At 40.1% G+C, this 16,694-nt stretch overlaps 1 protein-coding gene and 1 long non-coding RNA gene across 2 annotated transcripts; one reads left to right on the top strand and one right to left on the bottom strand.

The window, feature by feature from the left end:
• Positions 1–3,264: 3,264 nt before the first annotated feature.
• LOC125553774 (uncharacterized) lies at positions 3,265–10,603 on the top strand. Its single transcript, XR_015600641.1, has 4 exons — positions 3,265–3,748; positions 4,222–4,322; positions 4,692–10,375; positions 10,466–10,603. It is a non-coding gene; the product is annotated as an uncharacterized LOC125553774 (long non-coding RNA).
• On the bottom strand, positions 7,980–10,719 carry LOC147975277 (uncharacterized). The gene is made up of 3 exons (XM_087518082.1): positions 10,394–10,719; positions 9,047–9,138; positions 7,980–8,118 (listed from the first exon to the last, which is right to left on the bottom strand). Exons 1-3 carry the CDS (start codon positions 10,717–10,719, stop codon positions 8,114–8,116), a joined length of 423 nt encoding a protein of 140 aa, XP_087374208.1. The 3' UTR covers positions 7,980–8,113.
• Between the last annotated feature and the right edge of the window lie 5,975 nt (positions 10,720–16,694).

Genomic DNA, 16,694 nt, shown 5'->3' with positions numbered 1-16,694 from the left:
CACGAAGGAGAACCCGCTGTTCCTAGAGGCCTGACGCGTGGTCGATCACAAGTCCTCCAAAGGGTGGAGCTGTTTCAGGTACCACGAGCACCTTCCATGACAAGCAGGTTCCAGTTGTGCCAAGTCTACCTGCTACTGCTATTCATACTGTCCCCCTAGCAAAATAAGTTTATCTGATGCCTCAACGGCTCATATTTCTGCAAGTCACCCATTTATTTAGTGTTGGTCTGGGGAATTTTTTAAGTTGTTGTCTATACCTTCATGCCTCACCTGTAGTTTAAGTTAGAATCCATTCTGAAGCAAACCGAGTTACTAGCAGTTTACATGCCTTCTGGGCAAGCTAAGCTTCTTGAGGAAACTTAAAGTTTCCAGAAGATGTTATACACCTGACTGACGAAGATCTTTTCATTTTTCATAAAGAAATTGATATGTATTTTTTTATGTCCACAAGGCATTTCATGATGATCCAAGCAGGTTGCTGATCAAATAGAAAATATGTAATTTTCTGTTTTGGTAATAAACGTGCAATTCAGCATATAGCTGGGGCAGCCTGATTTCCTCTTACACACGTCCGCTAGCAGCAACAGTTACAACCAGGCGGTTGCGGCCTGACTTGGCGGCTCTTCCTTTTTCTTTTGTGTTTGAACCAAATTTGGTGGTCTCTGATTTTACAAGCATGTGTTGATCTTGGTCTTGTTCTGTATGCAGGTAGGGTACACTTGATGTTTCAAGTTTGGTGAAAGAAAAAGAGCTTCCTATGTTGATTTCGGGCAAGACATACATTCTGCCATGCATTAGTAGACCAATTGCTTCTCTGTGCAGGGGAAAAAATAGTGATTGAATCTCTCTGTCATGTTTCTTGATTATCCAATTAATTTACCCCCATCTATGCATAAATTGGTCCGATTGAGATATGCCATTTTTTTATGTAATAATCTATATTGGTTCTATATATGACTAGAACAATATGACACGATGCACATCGGTCCACTTTACTGGCAATCTATCTACCTAGATGGAGGGGAGGCACTCGTGTGGAGCTGCTCAATGTTCGAGGAGATACGGCTGATTAAACAAGGTTATTTTAAAGTTCTTTGTGCTTCATGTTAGCTAGCTATCAGTAATAGTACAATCTTGATTTTTATGTCGTTCAGGTTTACCTAACCATCAGTAACATTACTTTCTATTGGAGACTTCTTACAGGAGGTGCTTATAAAATGATAGTTCAACAGGTACAGATTTTGGATTGCGGTTATCTATTTAGCAGGGCATCAGTTAACTCAAGGCATCACTTACCAGCATTCTTTGTTGTGTGCAGCAAGGGGAAGACAGAGATTGTCTGATATATGCGATAGCGCAATATAATTTTCTCTTGCATATTTATAATCTGCTATTTGAATGATGTTTTCTGTGTTGTAGTCCAATCAAGACAATTTGCAACTTTGGTGTTGTGACGTTGTAGGCCGTGCTCAACAGCAATGGGGGACTGTCGTTGATGCCTGACCCATGATGCCGGCGAAGGAACGGGACTCGACGAGGGGTGGACGCCATGGGTTCGTGAACTGGCCAAGCCTCCGTTGTTCGTTTGGTAATGTCCGACGCATCAGAGGCATAGTATGACATGCCCTGATTTTGACATCGTCTACCAACATCCGACGAAGGAGAATCCGTCCCGGTTTCCATCTTGATGGTAAGTTCTTTAATCTTCTATCTCATGGGATGTGATGTGGTTGTCTTCATTTTGGCTTTTGACAAAGGATTGAAATTAGCTTATGTGCTTCCGAAGTGATATTATCAACCTTCAGCGCCACCACACTCAAATGGCGTAGGATAGACTGATGTTTCATGTGATGTGCTTTAAGCCATGTTTCAGCTTGTGTCGACACAACATGTATTTTTAGTTTCAGTTGTTGAGCTCTGCACTACAAGACCGAGAAAGATCCATGGCTTTTTACAGGTCAGGCATGTTTACTAAAATATATAATTTCTCAAACATTTCCATCAATATGTGAGTTGTTTGCTTGCTCAACCTTACGCTGGGATCATTTCTACAGACTACAAATAGAGGGAAATTGGCTTGTGCCTTACTAGAGACAGATGGACCAATAAAATGATTGAAAAGGCTCTTTCCAAGCATATGGTAAGCTGAATCTTGTACATTTTACTTCTTAATATAATTTGGTCAGTATGTTGTTTATTTTCTAAATACTGAATCTATCACTATCAAAGCATATACTGATATGTTTTTGTAGCTATGTTTGCCTGTGAACATTGTATTCCATGCCATGTGATCAGAAAGAACAATATGTACATATCAGTAGGAATTAATTGGGGACTACATATTTCCTAGAGGGTATCACTACGAGTGAGAAAGTTTATTATTGTGAGTCCATATTTTGGAATGGTAAATCAGAAAGTTCTTGGAGCTATTTCAGGCTAAACTTGTACAAACAGTATGTACATGTCATATTTTAAAATTTGGTTCCCAGACTTTCTGATTACATATCCGATGCTTAACATTCATCATTGTAAATGTACATTTAATTGTAAATCAGAAAGTTGTTTCATATGCGAAACTTCAATATAGATGTGATTTACATTGATAACCATGGAACATCAAGAAGTAAAATGAGTGGATCTGGGTATGAACATCGTTGGATCTTTCTCTTCTCTGCGGGTGTAATAATTACTAGCCATGCCCGCGCGGCGGCACGCCGCGCCCCGTAGATACATTATGTGTGTATGTGTTTGTAGTCAAACTTCTATGAGCATGTGTTTGTAGTTAAAAAAAAGCAAGACATGCACATGAAGAATTTGCAAAGTAGACATTTATTATCAGCATGGGTGCTTCATCTTGCAAGATGGAAATTATGCATTGTCCTTTTTTCCAAGCAAGACCGGACACATTGCACTCATTTGTAGCTTATATCATTCTTGTGGAGCCTTCCGCGGGATGTGTACCTCCAATGAAATGATGCAAAGCATTTGCAAATTGTTTCATGTGATCTATAGGTGCTTAGCGACAGTGCATCCAACAATGATTTTGACAAATAAAGGTGGCATCAATATGATATGCATTTGATTCAGACCAATCGATTGCGAGTTAAAGTAGAAATAAAAAATTTCATTCAAGCATAATTCCCTCATTGCCCTCTTAGAAGTGTTGAAAAGTACTAACATGCAAGCTATAGAACTTAGTTACGAATAAGGGAAATCATAAGTGCTAAAATGTAAAATAACCAAAGAGATAAGGTTATCCCGACATGCTCTCTCTACTCCTGTGCCGCACACCATTTAGATAGCATTGGCTCACCGCAGAGACGTCGCCGGCTCGCCACCATGAGCTACAGAGGTGGCGGGAGCAGCGAAGGGGCCGAGTGCTGTCGTATGTCGTGCAGCGGCCACACCGCAGGTAGCCACTCACGGCAACTACGCGCACGCACGCACCGGTCGCCGTCGCGCCGTGAGCTTCGCCTGGCTGTGCACTGCCGCAACCACACGTGAGTTCTTCCGACACGCACCGCCCACAGTCGACCTGCGAGCCACACATGCACTGCCGCGAAGCGTTGCTTGATCCCCTCCATGGACTCGTGCTCGCCATCGCAGTCCGTCGCCCTGGCCACGGAGAGGGCCAAGATCCATGGAGCTGCTCGTGGGGTGAGCATATCGTCCTCGTGCTCCTCAATTCTGCTGGGGTATCGTTTGGGCTGGGTGGCAGAGATGGCAAATTCCTCCTCGGGTGTCTTAGGTTCGGTTCCTTTGCTTCACTCACTGTTTCTGGTTGTTGTGTGCTTCCTTGGCTTGTTTTGCCTGAATTGAGCTTCTCTGGATAGTAATGAGATTGATGCTAACATGTACTACTTCAGTACTTTACTTGTTTCTTAGTAAGAATAGTGATCAAATTCTTGTAATCCGAGGCAGCCTGGCTACTTGAAAAATGTAACTTTTATTAGTATTGCTGTCTAGGTTGATGGGTTGGTGCATTTGTTGTACATGACAGAGAATTTCTAATTTTGGTAGTTTGGTCGATACATTATCTTTCCCTTTTGGATGTTTGTGAATTCCGACATGTCCAATGGGGAAACAAATGCTCAATTTAGTTAGCTTACCTTAAATTCGGTTTACCTGTTGAATTATCACATTGTGTTTTATCATCAATTTCTCACAGTTATGCAACCCTGGCTACTGGACACTTGTAAAACTCTTGTTTCCTTTGTGCAGGGTGGTACACCTCCTATATTTTGAGAAATAAAACTTATGGTTATATGATATCATCTAAGGTGAAACGTTGAAAGGGCTCTTGGATTGTATGCCTCGCTCAGGTAATGAATCCTTTGTACAGAGAGCTCTTCTTGATGCCCGCATAAGTTAAAATTCTTGTAATTCGAGGCAGCCCGAGATTGTTCGCTGGAAAAATATGACCTTTTATTTATATGGTTGTCTAGGTTCACGTATTGGTGCATTTGTTTGTGCCTGACAGAGATTTTCTAATTTTGATAGTTTGGCTGATGCATTATCTTCTCCTTTTGGATGTTTTTGAATTCCAACATGTCCAATGGGGAAACAAATGCTCAATTTAGTGACTTCACCTCAAATTCAGTTTTACCTGTTGAATGACCACGTTATGTTTTATCTTCAATTTTTCACAGTGGCCACTTACCTGCTGTAAAACTCGTGTTTCCTTTCTGCAGGTTGGTGCGGTCTTATATTTCAAGAAATAAAATCTTGTGGTTATATGCTATCAGTTAATGTGAACCCGTGAAAGGCTGCTTGAATTGTATGCCTCGCTCAGGTAATGAATCCTTTGTGCAGAGAGCTCTTCTTGATGCCCCCATAAGTAATGAATTTGCTACACAGCAAAAAAAAGAGTAGCTATTTGTTTTATGGGACCCTGCTTGCTTATTGTATTAAAATGACGATATGGCTTTGTTTATGCGGAATATCATCCAGGTATTTAAAGGTCGTCCAAGTACACATTTAGAATCTGTTAGGGGGGGGGGGGGGGGGTGCGCACTTCTCTAGTATGGCCAGGTATTCAAAAGGCACCACTTTACTTACAGTTCTTCGAGCTTTGTAGGCCTCAACAGAAGTCCCTTGGCCAAGCTTCATTGTAATGCCTAACTAACTATTTAACAAACAACTTTGTCAACTAATAAAAGCAACACTGCAGGTAAATAAATTCATTTTCACATGTTATGGTAAGCTGGCTTCTTCCAGCTCCCCAAAAAACTGAGTACTAATATACAGAGAAGGTTTATAATTATTAAGGCTACTTCACAAATTATTTTGGGAACGGACTAAACATATCAGGATATACACCATCATCTACTAATACTCTACTAAATGAACTATCAATTCACTTCTCTAGTATTTAAATTATACATGTCATGGAATGACTAACAGTACTTGTTCTTCTCTCAAAGTTGTCAACAAAATACAGCCAGTAGAGAAGTTAGAAGGATTTTGAGCTCTAAAGTCCAGGTATCAATCCACTTGACTGCACCGATCTCTGGCCATTTAATTCATGAATCAACGGATTTATCTATAAGAGAGTAATTGTCTGTAAGATAGAACTTGCTTCCATGCATTTCATAGATAATAAATCTGTAAAGAGAAGTTAGGAGGTAACATACATATCTGAATATTTACACTTCATATACAGACCCAATACATCTTTAATTCAGAGGTAGGATAGAAGACTGTTTGGTCAGATCTCCATAGCTGCAAAAATCTTCAATAATCTATGAACTCCGTCAGACAGTAATATTAAAAATTCCTTGTTTTATTGATATATTCACATCTAGATAAAGGAGGTACATGTCCACAGGGGAGGAAAAGCAGCCATCAATTGTGCTAAAGTGGCCTCAGTCCAAAGACACTCTCTAAAGTAAAATTTAGAGCACAAACTGATGAAGTCTCTCTGAAGTAAATTCTAAAATACATAAAATGGCATGGGAAGTGTGGAGCCCTTCCATCTTATTTAGATGATCTCCAGAAGAGTAGTGTTTTTGTCCTCTTGTGGATATTTAAATTACAATTACCCTAAAAAGTGAAGTTAACTCGTGAATATGTGCTTTAAGCAGATCCAACTTCATTAGTTTTGAAAATAAAACAATTCTCTTCAATGATATAACTTTATACTTCATATTTGTTCAGACATTGTCAATTCAATTTTTTGGTACGCGATACAGCTAAAAAAAGTGGTAGTTGACAAATGAATGCCCATCGGATGGTACCACTTTGATACAGTGCATCCAGCCTTGTAGGCCTAAAAAAAATGCCCCTTCACCAAGCTTCACTATGATGCCTAACTAACTACTCCCTCCGTTCCATATTTGTTAATTGATAAACTGATTTCTTCCAGCTGCCCAAAAAACAGAGTACCAATACACATGAAGGCTGTTTAGTTGTTAAGGCAACTTTACAAATCATTTTGGGAATGGACTAAACACATATACACCAGTTGAATGCGAAGAAAAGAAATCATTTATCTACTAATACTCCACTAAATGAACTCCAACAATTCGCATCTCTAATATTGTATTATACATGTCAAAGAATGACAAACAGTACTTATTCCTCCCTCGAAGTTGTCAAGGAAATACAACCAGTAGAGAACCTGGAAGGATAGTGAGCTCTAAACTTCAGATATCTAAGGGGGTAATTGCAGATAAGATAGGACTTGCTTGGATGCATTTCATAGATAATAAATCTGTAAAGAGTGGTTAGGAGGTAATCCCTTTGTAAACTAATATAAGACCGTTTAAATCACAACTTTAGTGATCTAAAGTAGTAGTCTAAACGGTCCTATATTAGTTTACAAAAGGGGTAACATACATATCTGAACATTTACACTTCTTATCTTCAATTCAGAGATAAGACCGAATAGTCTCTGGTCAGATTTCCATAGCCGCAAAAAGCTTCAATAATCTGTGAACTATGTAAGACAGTAATATTAGAAACCCCTTATTCTATTGATGTATTCACATCAAAAGAAAGGAGATACATGTCAACAGGGGAAAAAAACCAACCATCAGTTGTGCTAATGTTACCACTCCAGAGTGGCCTTAGTCCAAAGACACCACCTGGATTAAATTTTAGAACACAATAAGTTTCAGTTAACTGGTGAACGCTCTCTGAAGTGCAATTTAAAACATATAAAATGGCACGGGAAGTGTGGAGCCCGTCCAGCTGACTGAGATCATCTCGAGAAGAGTGGTGTTTTTGCCCTCTTATGGAGATTTGAAAGAGCAATTACCCCAAAAAAGTGCAGTTAACTGATGAATACATGTTGTAAGCAGGCCCAAGTTCATTAGTTTTGAAAATCAAAAATTTCCCTTTCATAATATAATTTTATACTTCATATTTGTTCAGACATTGCAAATTTATTTTTTGGTATGAAGTAGAACTAAAAAGAACTGTTGATACATCATACATGTATGCATGATATTATAAAGCATCGATAGATTTATTTATTTATTGAAATGCTCCCTCTTGTGAATTTAGTAGCAGTTTAGTACGAAGTCCTGGATCGCTAGCTGATGGTGATGAAACACACGCTATTACTATTGAGCTGCCCAGACAGAAGCAGTCCCGCTTCAGATAGTCACACTATGTATGGGACACTTGAGAGAGAGAGAGAGAGAGAGGGAGGGAGGGAGGGAGGGAGGGCTTCAGCACAGCAGTGGAACGGGGGTAGGGATGTAGAAATACCAGACAAAGCGGCAGGGATACGTCAGTTTGTACGGCGAAAACGACGGAACGAACGCCGCGCGAAATATCCGGATGGCGCAACCGCACCGCCTCGACCGATTAGCTTTGCCTGTCACGTCACCGCCATCGCTGCATGGATCAGCGCACAAATCTTGTCGCTTTACTCCTGGAAGCAAACGCAACTCTCGCAGGCAGTTCCGATTGGTGGACCGCGTCGTTCGACCGATCCCGATGCATGGCACCGCCCGACATGCATCTGGAACCAAGTGCCAGTCAACTGTGCAGCCCAGATTCATCACATAGCTACGGCCGACACCTTTTGTCGCCTGACAGCTGCAATCAAGTGCAATCAAATGGCCAATTCCAATTGGTCCGCTGGCTACCACGCGGCCTCACCCAATTAGTCTGCATGCATGCAACAACTCGATTAATCAGCTAATCCATCTCTTCTTTTTGCCTTGAATTTTCTACAATTTATGTTCATGAGTATTTTATATTATAGTTTGATTGATCTGGTGTCCCACGTCCCGTTAACAGCCTTTCTTGTTATTATTTGTGACCACTCTGATATTAACTAATAACTTGACCATTACGGGCAAACCTAACAGTGGTTGTGCTTTGCAAGCCTGATGAACTATCTGTAGTCTGCATGCATGCAACAACTCGATTAATCAGCTAATCCATCTCTTCTTTTTGCCTTGAATTTTCTACAGTTTATATTCATGAGTATTTTATAGTAGTTTGATTGATCTAGTGTCCCGCGTCCCATTAACAGCTCTTTCTTGTTATTACCTGTGACCACTCTGATATTAACTAATAACTTGACCATTATGGACAAACCTAACAGTGGTTGTGCTTTGCAAACGTGATGAACTATCTGTTTCAAACATATGCTAGAATGGACAGTGACACACGCTAAAAAAACAACCACGTCGGAAGAACCGAAAGCGATAGCACATGAGAAAGAAACCACATTCAAACAGCCGAAAGGGACAGCACGTAGGCACACACAAACACACACGAACAGATTGAGCCAAACACAACCAAAAAGCGCTAAATCAACCAAACCAAATGCCACACCCGTTCAAAAAATTTCAATGAAATAAATGAATCCACGAGGCGTTTGTACACCACCACATCCCAAATTAATACCACGTGCCATGTATAGGTTTACCGTAAGGTCTTTTTCAGCCAAGTGGGTGAATCTTGAGGCAAAAACCTTCTCTGGAATAGATGCTTGGGTATTAGATTAGGGACAACTAAATTCTTTATCTTCGAATATTCCTTTCATTTCCGTGCATATCTAAGGGAGAAGTAAATAGAAAGCACTTACATAGGTTCCATTGATTTATGTGCATGTCAATGGTTCCATTGTTTCCCACCTCTTTTGGGAAGCAGTCTGTCAAATTGCTCCACATAAAATCCCTTCATGAAAAAAACAGATTTGTTTAATATAAGTGAGAATATCTTCAGATTAAATATAACAGCTGCAAGAGCTCATTTCAAAAACTATGTACAATAAAAACATAGAATGAATAAGCATACATGTAGGTTACTATTGTACAAAAACTATAAGATAGAACATCTTCAGATTAAAGATTACATATTACAGCTGCAAAAACTATGGTACAAAAACTATAATAGCTGCAAAAACTATGTTTAATATAATATAGAATATCTTCAGATTAAATATTGCACATAAAAAACTATAACAGCTGCAGGAGCTCTTATATCAGATCTGCTCATTTAAAAAAATATGATAACCAGAGTCATAGAATGAATAAACATATGTGTAGATACAATGAATAGATTATTTAGAAGTACTGTGCTACTGATTATGCAATTCTAACACATGAAGTGCATCATTGTAAATAAGATACTAGCTATCTTCAGGCTGGAAATGCAAGCAGTCAAACATTAACAACAGTATTTCTAAAAAATGAAAACAATCTTGCAATCTTGATATAAGAATTCTATCTTCAGCAGCATCACCGATTTTGCTATTTCATCTCATGTTGAAATCAACAATAGTTATAAAAACAGGAGTACAATCAGTCTACAATCTTGATATAAGAATCCTAAGTACTCCAAATAAGAGTATATAAACAGGAGTATGCAAAGAGTATGTAAACAGTGAGCAAGTATGCAAGCACTGCATATTATATAAATAGGAGTACAATCTTTTCCTATAGGAGTACAATCTTGACTTGTAGGAGTACACAGAAACATCCATTTTTAATCACTACTTTTTCAACATAACAGAGGTCTACAAAAGCTTTTTAAGATACAATGGAGGTCTACAAAAGCTTTATTTTCAGATACCACTAATAAGTAGCCACAATGCTTTATTTTTCAGATACCACTAACCTTGGATTTTTAATTATGAGCACGAGAGCACAGGTAATTACATAAAAAAACAATTGAGCATATCTATCCCATCAATAGCAACAACATATTCGAACATCGACAGCAACAGAGTACTTGAACATGAACATCATTTGATCTATCTGTGCTTGCAAAATGATGAATTACTGTTGTATACACGCATTGCAAATTCTTCCACAACAATCTGTAGTTGAACACCAACAACATACTCCAACATCAACACGCATTGGAAATGGTGAATTACAGAAACAGAGTTCAGAACACAACTGTCAGAAAGGTACTTGTACAAGTATACCTGTTATCTGTACTTGCAGCTCCGCCCGATGAAGCCCTGCCACCACCAGCTAATGCAGCCCAGCTAATGCAGCCCAGGACGGCTGGAAGAAGTCCATCGGGCAGAACTGCCGCACCAGCAGTAGGAGAGCTGCCCATCTCCCTGGACCGCTCCAGGAAGCAGCTGGAAGAACTCTGCCGGGCAGCACTCGTCCTCCGCCTCCTCGTCCATGGGGGGAAGCCCCAGCAATGAGCTGTCGTCGGGAGCGGAGTCTGGGGAAGGGATCTGCCGAAGAGTACCGAGCTCACCGCGGCAACAGGCACGCTTGTCGCCGCCCTCATCCCCATGCCCTCTAGATCGAGATGGAAAGAAGTGATTTTTAGGTCCGGAGGAAAGAACAGGGGAGCTGCGCGGGGGAGAGCACCGGGAGGAGGCTCGGGGGAGCTGCATGGCGCGGCGGCGTGGCCTGGCCGGCGAGCAGGCAGAGAGAAAATGGAGATGGAGCAGAGTGTGGTGTCGGAGGGGTTTCGAGGAGTGCAGGTTATGTCGGACAATTGTGGAGGGAGTTTTCAGAAAAATGCCATTGCGGCAAGTATTTGGAACCGGAGGGAGTATCAAACTTGCAATGTAGTACTCCCTCAAACTAATCTCTACGAAGCTTATGTTGAAAGATTGTCATGTGTACTTATCAAATCACTGTCATGTTGTACTTGCTCAGTGACATGCATTGCCCAATTTGTTTATATCAACATCAATTAGTAGTAGACTTGTGAAGTTCAAAAAACATTCAGTCTGAAATGCTTCAGCTAATGCGTACTCCCTCCATAAAGAAATATAAAAGCTTTTCGAGAAATTCCTACATAAAGAAATACTATAAAAGCTTTTTGAGAAATCCATGGTTGTGTAGCTTCGCGTCAGGTAGCCAAACAGCTACCGCACCAAGTTGTCGTGTCCATAGAAGCCACCACCCTTGAGTCGTGTCGTGCATCTCACTCCTACATCTTCAAGCAGGAAGCCGGCCAGCGCAATCTGTAGCAAGCTGTTGTCTCCCACGGCCAGACTACGCGCCCAGCGTGCAGCCAGCTTCACCGTCGCGCTCTACCACACCAGCGCGCCTGTGCGCTGCTACCGACGTGTCGAGCGCTGCAGCCATGTCACGCAGCAAGAAGCGACAACGTTGTAAACGACGTCACACACCTCCACAACTCATGTCGTCCTTTTGCCCCCAACAACCGACGCCTTGTAGATCTGGGCGTAAAGCATGCCGTACCGTGGTGGATCAAACCAATCGAGCCACCGTGGCGGGGAGTGGGGGATGCAGGTGAAGTCATCGAGGGAAGGTAGGACAGGCTCGACGCACGACATGAGGAGAGATGGTGGGGATAGGGGGGACAGTCAGCGCCGTGGAGGCGAGTGGAGGATGCGGGACGTCGTCAATTGACGGGAGGTGGCGCAGACATGAGTAAGCTTGAGAGAGTGAGAGGAATTGTGCGGTGCCACTGTGCTGTGAGGATAAGGATGTATATTAGGTGGAAAAGAAAACACCTCCGAATTGTAGCAAGCTCGAGCTTAGCCCATCTTCTTGACGTACCCATAACTGCAAATTATTATTTGCGCTGGTCACAAGGTGCTTAAAGAGTTTTCAGCGTGAGTGGACGCCTCAGGTTGTCTACAAAAACTAATTAGGAGTACTCAGTGTTTTTTCGAATAAAAACATCTGTGTTAGTCTCACTTTTATTTTAATATATTTTATATGTTTATATAATATGATATAAAATATTTTTTATTTTTATATGTTTTATTTTTGTCCATCAGAGATAAGAAGTGATGGATTCTAAGGAGGCTTTAAAAATATCAACGGGCTTAGGCATTGATGTAACGATGACGACGGACCAAACTGAAATATCATGAGAAGAGGTGCGTACAAATAATCCTTATTTATATGTATGTTATACATTATAATACGAAATGTCCAATTTTATATGATTATTTTTGTAGCATATGAGAGAGAGATGTATTCTAGCGACATTCAAAACGAATCCATTCAACAAGGGTTCCGAGGCGACATCGCTGGAAGGGGCCAAAAGTTTATACAACTTTTTCACAACATAAAAAACCAAAAAAACAAATATAAAATCGTGCTCTAGATTATGCTCGGTGGAACAGTTAAAAATTGGTTCGTCTGGTTTGCACGGTAAGCTCCGTTGCATATTTTTAGGTCTTCCACGTAAAATATTTGTATTACATATATTGCTTGTGCACAATGGTTAAGAGTTGTGGAAGTAGTTATATTATACATGCTTAAATATCGTGTGAATGCAACTAAAGATAACATTTTTGATATTGTGCAAGAGTATCATAAGCACATCAAGTAGACTTTAATTTGTAACATATTATTAATTGGATCATCACTCTCTATGTATACAGCGTGAAATTGCCTTTTTATCATTTACATTGCAAATGAAATTGACTTCAACAATTATAGATTATCTTTTGTATAAATGTGAAAGTTAATATGCATTATGTTTATATATAGCTTCAGTCAAATATTTCAAAAACCCGTAGCAACGCACGGGCATTCTACTAGTTAACCATAAAGTGACACTTCTCCCAATGCAAGACAAGATTAGTTTCTTCACATCTCTGCAAAACTCGATCAAGGTTGCTTAAGCAATCATCAAAAGAAGTCTCATGTACGGAAAATTCATCCATGAAAACCTTAACAATCTTTTCACAAAAGTCAGAAAATATAGTAGTCATACATCTTTGAAATGTAGCAGGTGCATTACATAAACCAAAAGGCATACGTCTATAAGCAAAGATACCGAAAGGGCAAGTAAAAGTGGTCTTTTCTTGATCCTCTTTTGACACAGGTATTTGAGAGAAACCAGAATAATCATCTAGAAAGCAAAAATGTGTATGTTTGGATAATCTTTCTAGCATTTAATCTATAAAAGGTAGAGGGTAATGATCCTTTTTAGTAGCTTTATTCAGTTTGCGGAAATCAATTATCATTCTATAACCTATAACAATTCTTTGTGGGATCAATTCATCTTTACCATTTGGAACAATAGTAATACCTCCCTTCTTAGGGACACAATGGATAGGACTTATCCACTGACTATCAGCAATAGGGTAAATTATATCTGCCTCCAGAAGGTTTAGTATTTCTTTTCTTACCATTTATTTCATCTTAGCATTTAACCGTCGTTGGTGATCAACAACCAGTTTAGCATATTTTTCCAATTTTATTTTGTGCTGGCATAGAGTGGGACTAATGCCCTTAAGATCATCAAGAGTATATCAATAGCAACATGGTGCTTCTTCAGAGTTTTCAATATTTTCTCTTCTTCTTGCTCTGAAAGGTTAGCACTAATAATAACAGGATATATCTTCTTTTCATCAAGATAAACATATTTAAGAGTATCAGGCAATGGTTTAAGCTCAAACATGGGATCACTCTTGGGTGGAGGAGGATCCCCTAGAATTTCAACAGGTAAGTTGTGTTTCAAAATAGGTCCCTGTTTAAAGAATATTTCATCTATTTACATTCTTTCATTCATAAACATATCATTTTCATGGTCTAGCAAATATTGTTCTAAAGAATCATTAGAAGGCACGGCAATAGAAGCAAGACCAATAATTTCATCTTTACTAGGCAATTCTTTATCATGGGGTTGTCTATGAAATTTAGCAAAATTAAAATCATAAGACATATCCCCTAAACCAACAGAAACAATATCCTTTTTGCAGTCTATCTTAGCATTAACAGTATTCAAGAAGGGTCTACCAAATATAATGGGACAAAAGTCATCTTGTGGGGAACCAAGAACAAGAAAATCAACAGGATATTTAACTTTCTCACACAAGACTTCAACATCTCTAACAATCCCAATCGGTGAAATAGTATCTCTATTGGCAAGCTTAATTGTAACATCTATCTCTTCTATCTCAGCAGGTGCAATATCATGCATAATTTCTTTGTATAAGAAATGAGGTATTGCACTCGCACTAGCACCCATATCACATAAGCCATGATAATAATGATCTCCTATTTTAACAGAAATAACAGGCATGCCTACAACATGTCTATGTTTATTTTTAGTATCGGGTCTAGCAATTCTAGCAGCTTCATCACAAAAGTAAATAACATGCCCATCAATATTATTGGCCAAGAGATCTTTAACCATAACAATACTAGGTTCAACTTTAATTTGCTCAGAGGGTGTAGGTGTTCTAGTATTACTCTTACGAACCACAGTTGAAGCTTTAGCATGATCCTTTATTTTAATAGGGAAATGTGGTTTCTCAATATAAGCGGTAGGAACAATAGGATCAACATTATAAGTGATATTCTTTTCTTCAACTTTAATAGGTTCAACTACTTTTACTTCAATGGAGGGATGATATTTAATCCACTTCTCCTTAGGGAGATCAACATGAGTAGCAAATGATTCACAGAAAGAAAATACTATCTTGGAGTCAAGTCCATATTTAGTGCTAAATTCATGAAAAGCATTGGTATTCATAAAAGATTTAACACAATCAAACTTAGGTGTTATACCTGACTCCTTACCTTCGTCAAGTTCCCAATCTTCAGAGTTGCGTTTAATTATTTCCAATAAATCCCATTTGAATTCAATAGTCTTCATCATAAAAGATCCAGTATAAGAAGTATCGAGCATGGAGCGATTACTGAGAAAAAGTCCAGCATAAATTTTTTGAATAATAATTTCTTTTGAGAGCTCATGATTGGGGCATGAATATAACATTGACTTAAGCCTCCCCCAAGCTTGAGCGATGCTTTCTCCTTCGTGAGGCCAAAAATTATATATATAATTACGATCACGATGAACAAGATGCATAGGATAAAACTTCTGATGAAATTCCAGTTTCAGTCGGTTGTAGTTCCATGATCCCATATCATCCCATATCATCACATAGCCTAAACCATGTCAATGCCTTTCCCTTCAAATATAAAGGGAAGACCTTCTTCTTGATAACATCCTCGGGCATACATGCAAGCTTAAATAATCCACAAACTTTATCCACATAGATTAGGTGCAAATCGGGATGCAATGTTCCATCTCCTGTAAAAGGATTAGCTAGCAGTTTCTCTATCATACCCAAAGGAATTTCAAAACAAACATTTTCAGTAGGTTCAGTAGGTTGAGGAGCAACTCTTTGCTCTACTGGTCGGGGTGAAGATACCCCGAACAAGCCCCTCAAAGGATTACTTTCCATAGTAACAAGTGACAGTAAATTTCAGCACACTATATAAATTTTTCCTTATCAAATTCCACCTACCAAAGGCGCTTCACTTCCCGGCAACGGCGCCAGAAAAGAGTCTTGATGACCCACAAGTATAGGGGATCTATCTAGTCCTTTCGATAAGTAAGAGTGTCGAACCCAACGAGGAGCAGAAGGAAATGATAAGCAATTTTTAGTAAGGTATTCCATGCAAGCACTGAAATTATCGGTAACAGATAGTTTTGTGATAAGGTAATTTGTAACGGGTAACAAGTAATAAAAGTAAATAAGGTGCAGCAAGATGGCCCAATCCTTTTTGTACCAAAGGACAAGCCTGGACAAACTCTTAGATAAAGGAAAGCGCTCCCGAGGACACATGGGAATTATCGTCAAGATAGTTTTCATCACGCTCATATGATTCGCGTTCGTTACTTTGACAATTTGATATATGGGTGGACCGGTGCTTGGGTACTGCCCTTCCTTGGACAAGCTGTTGGGGAACACAGTAATTTCAAAAAATTTCCTATGCACACGCAAGATCATGGTGATGCATAGCAACGAGAGGGGAGAGTATCGTCTATGTAGCCTCGTAGACCGTAAGCGGAAGCGTTATGACAACGCGGTTGATGTAGTCGTACGTCTTCACGATCGACCGATCTAGCACAGAAGGTACGTCACCTTCGTGATCTGCACACGTTCAGCTCGGTGACGTCCCGCGAACTCACGATCCAGTAGAGCTTCAAGGGAGAGCTTCGTCAGCACGACGGTGTGATGACGGTGATGATGTTGCTACCGGAACAGGGCTGCGCCTAAGCACCGCTACGATATTACCGAGGTGGATTATGGTAGTGGGGGGCACCGCACACGACTAAAGATCAATGATCAACTTGTGTGTCTATGGGGTGCCCCCCTCCCCCGTATATAAAGGAGTGGAGGAGGGGGAGGGGGCCGACCTCCTAGGTGCGACCCAAGGGGAGTCCTACTCCCACCGGGAGTAGGATTCCCCCCTTGCCTTGTTGGATTTAGGAGAGAAGGAAGGAGGAGGGAGGAGGAAGGAAAGGGGCCCCGCCCC

The sequence above is a fragment of the Triticum urartu genome, chromosome 4A (assembly GCF_056163025.1).
Source record: "Triticum urartu cultivar PI428250 chromosome 4A, HENAU_Tu73, whole genome shotgun sequence".
NCBI lineage: Eukaryota > Viridiplantae > Streptophyta > Magnoliopsida > Poales > Poaceae > Triticum > Triticum urartu.
This window is presented reverse-complemented; position numbering and strand designations above follow the sequence as displayed.

Coding starts and splice junctions, on each gene's coding strand:
- LOC147975277 (XM_087518082.1), bottom strand. CDS start 10,719: ATGGGGATGAGGGCGGCGACAAGCGTGCCTGTTGCCGCGGTGAGCTCG. Junction 9,139..10,393: donor GCTGCAAGTACAGATAACAG/GTATACTTGTAC, acceptor TTTTTCATGAAG/GGATTTTATGTGGAGCAATT.